Below are 6,728 nucleotides of genomic sequence, written 5' to 3'. Positions count from 1 at the left end.
GTTGCTGTGCTTTGTTGAAGGAGGAGATTGAGATACTACGTTTCTTTTATTACACTTGTACTCCCTACTGATATACTGTACACTCATCAAAAGTATACCTTTACAAATACAGCTTTGAATTATGCATTTGTAAAGCTTTTATACAAATATATAAAGAAACATCTTATTCGGGCAGCAAGTATTTAGACTTTGGGCCATAGATTATCTGAAAAATTAGGAACTATAGTTTAAAAAAAAAACGTCCCCACCCTGCCTTGAGGCTTTGACGTGCACACGTGGGGAAAGGTACTCAGTCCAAAAGACAGTCGTTGTGTGGCTAAAGGTTGTGCGGTTTCGGTTTCGGTGCCGGTGTCAGAACTTTTTATATCTAAATAAACACCTTTTCCACTGTTAGGGCAATATGTTTAGAGGTTTGAAAATGTCCAACTGTGTCCTATAGCACAGCTCAAACTAACTCTCTTCCTGTACTCTCTTCCATACAGAAATTACCTCTCTTCTATGAAATAGAAAATAATTCAAATAAGTTCATGGAATAATCATTCTGTTTGAGGGTGCAAAATTACTGTAGCTGTCAAATGACTATAGGCAATATATAGTATCAAGACCTAATATAGCTCCTCTGTTCACTAAAATGATCAATCAATTAATGAATACGTTTATTAATAATCCATTAGAAATCAATGAATATGGATGTTGGTATATTTTAACATGTTGACCAAATCTGTGTCATTGTGCAAACACTTTTGAAAAGCTGGACTTTCAATATTCAATAGCAGAGTGCAAACATGATTTAGTTATGTTCTTTTTATTATCCTGACACATGATTCCAGTAACCAAGTTCAAAGTATTGTGTAACCGTTTCACTGTAATCTACACCAACTACAAACACTAACACCAATGTAAAAAGGTATATATTTACTTAATAATCTATTTTACAATTACCCAAAATATTAAAAGCTTCACTTTAATATTGTATTGATACTTACCCACACCTGTTCTTTCTCTTAGTTGATGTCTCTGGACCCTGATACCGCATAACCAAGAGGTTCTAGCTATGGCCTGGACGTGAGACTTCACCATACGGACTGACCACCAGCTACTCATAACCATCCTGAACACAGTCTTGTTCTTCAATAACCACACCTCGTATGTGTATATTTTGTGTTTTTCATTTTTGTGAATTCATTAAAATGCATAAAGGTATGAAAACAATTATGTTCATATTTGTAATCATTAATGTAATATTGGTAAGGTTGTCCTTTCCTTGCAACCCTACAGACTGCTTTCATCAATTTAAATCTGAGTAAATCCTGCAGCTTTTCTCGTCAGCATATTACATTTGTTTCAAAAATAGTCCCAACTTCTCGATCCATTTCTCATCAGCCACAGGGCTGGCAATGGTCAAGTTCCCAGAGTGACTCCACAGCCTTTGCAAAGTCATGACAGGATGCTGCAGAAGGAGAAGTGGAGATACATGTCTGAAGACTATGAGGAAGTTGGATCAGATGGCCTCTGTATATGGAGTGTCTTGTATTGATTCTGATGCTAAAGATAACGGTGATCAACATCAATTACAAAGGTAATGTCAACATTGTATTATTTAAATAGTATTTCAAAATATTGTGCATGTTTAAGTTTGAAACTATGAATCACAGTTTTTTGGCGGGATTAAATTAGTGCTCCAGTGGCTTTCTGAAACCCAAACCTTGAGCTCACTGCACAGCTTTGGGCAGTTTTGTACGCATTACTTGGTTTAAAAGCTACTGTCAGATTACCAATTATAATATGTAGCACATTCGGCAGACACTGGGCCTCAGCACTAACCACATTTGGCTTGACACTTGGCCTCGGCACTAACCGGGAAACAGAAACAGAAAGAGTGGGAGAACAAACAGCAAAACAATGGAGATGGAGGAGATCACCCACGCTGACAGCAGAGCTGATGATAGAGACGAGGAGGAAAGTACAGAAATTAAAGGTATAGTTTGTTATTTTATGAACATGTACTCTTGTTCTCACAATTACAGTTATAAGCCTACTAAGTCCTACACCTCTCTACTTTGTTTGAAAAATGTTCTGCAGTTAACGAACCAACAGAGGGTGAAGATGAGGAAGAAACAAATATTTACTCCAAACTTCAGAATCCATCTGAGGATGTCTATCAGATGGCCTCACTGTTAACGGAGTCTCAGAAACAGCAAACAAGTATGTTCACTGAGTTCCACACTGTACAAGTCTTTCCATGTATTTTTTTTTTTGTCGTGGTCACTGTTCTACTGGCTTGAGGCGAAAGGATAGAATACAATGATATGCAAGATGTAAATCAGAGGCACAAAACTCTGTTGCCAATGGCAGCGGTCATTATATTTCGGTCATTATAAATAAATATCGGACCTCAATAATAGGGGGTGGCCAATTCAAATCAATGGAACATTCTGCCGCTTTTGGAAGAGCCATATAACGCATGCCACAATATAGCGCAAAAAAAAAAAAAAAAAGTTTTGTCCTTTTCATTCACATCTTTCATATCATAGATATTTTGGAGCAATGTCTTTTATCGTTTTGGCAGGTGGCTTGACCGTATTATAGGCCTAACAAGCGGAATAATATTTAGTCCACAGACTCTACTGGAAAATAAATCCTCCTCTGAGCGTCGGGGTCCTGTTCGTCCTGTCGCGATTGTGTGTCTGATTCTGACCAGTGGACTATAAGCCTGCATTATCCCATACATACCCGTGTTGTGGTTGCCGATCATAGCAATCTAACGCAATAGGCCTACTGTACCGATTTTTTTGAGATATTTTTAAACTAAATATTTCACGTGATCTTACAGAAAAAACATGAATAAATAGTGGGTAGACGCTGTCCACAACAGAGAAATGAAAGGGACAGAAAGAGGAATAGAGAGAAACAGCTAGAGTAAAATAGATACAAAGAGCAATGTGAAAGCAATCAAGCGAAACCGTGTTGTTTCCAGTAATGAGATACTGCACAAATATCAGCATATAGGTACATTGTATTGTTCTAAACTATTAGGCTACATCTTTAAATACCATGACATTGGGTGGAGAAATCCTCAACTGTGGCCTTAATGGTATTTTTTTTTCTATACTGCTGACCTCTGAGTGGGCTACTACACCTCTGCTAACTGCAGTTTAGTCATTCCATTGAAGTAGGATAGATGTTCAACCTTACCACATTACCAAGTTCATTCAACAGAAGCAAAGTTTTCTTATTGAAGTGTACGATGGGATGGACACAGACTGTCCCTGACAGCATGTGAGAGATTCACGCCCTAAAATGTTTTAGACAACTGTTTATCAAAGCTATGAAGGTCTTATTTATCAGGAGGGAGAGAATAACAATGTCTGGGCTGAACCAAAACTTCGTGGGGTTGTCCTTGTATGACGTTGTGCCCAAGGTTTCCTGGCCCGGTCTGCTTGCCGTATGGTGCGCTCCAATATGGAGACAGACGGAGCTTTGTGATACGCATATCAATTATAAATGAGACGGAAACTCGTTACTATAGAGATCGGTGTGGGGAGTTGAAATGCGTGTCCACTGCAGTTGCAGAATTAAGCATTTTAGGACTGCGCCACACACATTTTCCTAAAATAGCATCGGGTACCACAGAAACTCACTTAGCAGGACCACGCAACAGAATCAAGAAGCACGCCAACTTGAATCTCACGAAGGCAGAAGAAAAATAATTACGAAGATGTATATCAAGTTTTGTAATTTTGGGAACTATGCGGAAGAAAAAAAATTGGGTGAATTTAAGGCACCGTCGAGCAGGCCATCAGATCCAAGTGGTAGGCCTCATTATTTTTGCAACATTTACTCTAAAAGAGATTTCGTTTGCCAGACTTCATTCTTCTCTTTCTTCCCAGACCTCACGAGATTTCGCCTGTTCCGGGCCGTGACCGCAGTTCTTTCTGTCGTCTGTTTGATACTCTTGGTTGTGATTATTGCGCTCGCAGCAAAGTGTAAGTAGCTGGCTATACCGGTTCCGTGTACGTGTGGTTATCTTGCCCTAACTATTCTTGCTTTTTGCATTGCATTGAGAGGTGGTAGATTTGTACAGACTGATCCACACTATTGTTGCCCAGAACTAGACAGATTGCACTTTTTGTGTTTTAAACATTGCAGCCCTACCGTAACTACATATTCGAAATTACTGACAAACTGCGGTGTAATGTTTTAACTTGCTTTTGTTATCACATCTAATATTATCATAATATCTAATTATCTAATCTAATATGATTCCAGTGCAAACGCAGCCTGTCTGTTCAGAACAGGACAGACTGAAAGAGAAGATAGACGCTTCTCTCTGCAGCGTCGAGCAGTGCATGTCCGTTTTCCCTCCAAAGCAGAGGGTTCCCAGTGAGTTATGAAGATGACACAGTTACTTAATGTGGATGTACTGTTTTATAAATCCAGACAAGTGTTGTCTGGAGTTCTGCCTTTCAAACAACCTGTGGAGCTAAAAAAAAAAAAAAAAACACACACACAAACATATTTAACCTATGAATTACCATCACGGTTTACAAAGATTGTTTTTCATTGTTTATCTGAAAGTGGGAGGGACCACAAACCATATATGCAAAACACTGTGGCGAGGCATGGTTTAGCTTGCGTCTGTGCCTCATGTTTCAGCCTCTAAGTGCCTTACGTGCGGGAAAGGCTGGATTGAGTTTGAAAGCTTCTGCTTCTTCCTCTCTCGGGAGCGTCACACGTGGTCTGAAAGCCGGGTAGAGTGCCAGAACAGAGGTGGTGATCTGGCTGTTCTTGACCAAGACAGAGTCAAGGTTTGTTGGGGGTTCAGCATGATATTGAGTATCATTCAATAGTCTTCCATTTGCTTACAGCATGTTAACACTTTCCATTTCAGAACTTCTTGTCTCAAAAGAGCAAGGATCTCTACTGGATTGGCCTAAACCGCTCCCCTTCTGGGGTATGGACCTGGGTAGACGGATCTGCACTGGGCAAGAGGTGAGGATCTCTGTGAGAGGAAGCTTGTATGGTTACGCTTATGATCTGCTGAGCGGCAAACTTTTCCACTTTGGGGTGATGGCCTTGTGCTGTCCACCTGTGTAGCTGCTGACCCTGCAGTGCATCTGGCATGGAGGACCAGACCCACTGCAGAGTTAGCCATTTCCTGATGGTGTTGCTTTTAGAGGGATTTAATTAAATGTGTGCATATGTGTGTGTGTGTGTGTGTGTGTGTGTGTGTGTGTGTGTGTGTGTGTGTGTGTGTGTGTGTGTGTGTGTGTGTGTGTGTGTGGTGTGTCTCTCTTTCTCTGACAGTAACTGGTCAGAACAGCCTGGACAGGCGGACTGTGTGTATGTCGATGGAGAAGGTGACCAGAGCTGGAGTACTTCAAAATGCTCCTCTGTTACGTTCTACATCTGTCAGAAAAATCACTGAAATCCTTCTGCTGATTACATTTCACATCAGCCGCATTCACCACTCCATGCTTTTCTGCAATAACCAATACTTACACTGGGTCATATTTCCATAGACAAATCATAGATAATGGGAAGTTTCATATTATTGTATAGATTTACTTAAAGATTGTGTACTCCATAGACATATTGCACTTTAAAAAGGCCTTATTTGAGTAAGGAGCAGCTTTAATGTATTGCTTTGTTTAGTCTGCACTTTGAAGACTTTTTTTGCACTATCTAATGTGTTTCTCTATTTTTATAACAGTTACAAAATGTGCTTGGTGATGTTGAGAGATTACTCAATGTTATATTTAATTTTGCATTATATAGTGTTAAACCAGACCACATTTCACATAGACCTTGGTCAACCCTTTATAACTCTTAATATTATTGTTTTGAGTTTGTTTCATGTATTAAATAAAGAAGTAAAGCCCAATTTGTTACAGAAGACAACTTTTAAAGAATGCCCTAAAATCAAACACTTAGACATTTTCCTTGGTATATTCACATAACACAGTATAAAATAATTGCTTAATTTATCTAGATAATAGAAATATTAGCATTCACCTTATGGTTTATTATTCTCCCTGACCAGCTGTCAAACATACTGAATGTCCTGTTCACAAACATCGGTTCCTTCTCTGTGTCAAAACCCAAAGTGCTTCTGCCATGCCCTAAAGGACTTCCTGTTTGGGTCTCTCTGTATGGGTTTGGTGAGGGCTCTCTAGACCCTGGGTTTGAAAAGGTGGCAAATATTCTCTGGCTCCTCTTTCCAAAATCCGTCATCCTTTTTTTAAAGAAACATTGTATCGAACAATTTGTTTTGGACCAAAGGGTCACCCTGTAAATCATATAATACTCTTTCATCAAAAGTACATTAAGGGTATTATCTAAAGAAGCTCAACATATTACTCCAGCAAAAGTCTGGACATTATCTATGATGTTGAAAAATGTATTATCATATATCAATACACAACATCCATAACATTTCCAGATTGCACCTATGTAGGACAAGGCCCTGAACCAACGGCTCGATCCAATCCATTCTTAATGAACCAGTGCTCTCCTAGGCCCTACGGACAGGGGCGTAGCCAGGACAGTCTTTTATTTAGGGTGGCACTTGATTGTCAAAAACTACTATTAATATATAAAACTCACACACATGCCGTGAATAAGTATCACATGACAATATAAGACGACTTCATAAAAAAAATACTAATGCATTTATTTCAGCTTTATACAGTTTCTGTTCAGGAGGGTTTTTTATTTATTTATTGCCG

At 39.2% G+C, this 6,728-nt stretch overlaps 1 protein-coding gene across 1 annotated transcript; it reads left to right on the top strand.

Annotated features, from left to right (window-relative positions):
* The first annotated feature begins 3,554 nt into the window (after window positions 1–3,554).
* On the top strand, window positions 3,555–5,783 carry LOC308365797 (CD209 antigen-like protein A). Its single transcript, XM_080839395.1, has 6 exons — window positions 3,555–3,812; window positions 3,891–3,986; window positions 4,270–4,383; window positions 4,657–4,808; window positions 4,892–4,992; window positions 5,308–5,783. Exons 1-6 carry the CDS (start codon window positions 3,719–3,721, stop codon window positions 5,426–5,428), a joined length of 678 nt encoding a protein of 225 aa, XP_080695521.1. The 5' UTR covers window positions 3,555–3,718; the 3' UTR covers window positions 5,429–5,783.
* The last annotated feature ends 945 nt before the right edge of the window (window positions 5,784–6,728 follow it).

Source organism: Sprattus sprattus (assembly GCF_963457725.1).
Source record: "Sprattus sprattus genome assembly, chromosome: 5".
Lineage (NCBI taxonomy): Eukaryota > Metazoa > Chordata > Actinopteri > Clupeiformes > Clupeidae > Sprattus > Sprattus sprattus.
Note: the sequence above shows the minus strand (reverse complement) of the source record. Positions and strands in the feature narration are given on the sequence as shown.

Excerpts from the sequence above, each read along its gene's own strand:
- LOC308365797 (XM_080839395.1), top strand. The coding sequence starts at position 3,719 with ATGTATATCAAGTTTTGTAATTTTGGGAACTATGCGGAAGAAAAAAAA. Across the intron at positions 4,384-4,656 it reads TCCAAAGCAGAGGGTTCCCA|CCTCTAAGTGCCTTACGTGC; the intron begins GTGAGTTATGAA and ends CTCATGTTTCAG. Across the intron at positions 4,809-4,891 it reads TTGACCAAGACAGAGTCAAG|AACTTCTTGTCTCAAAAGAG; the intron begins GTTTGTTGGGGG and ends TTTCCATTTCAG.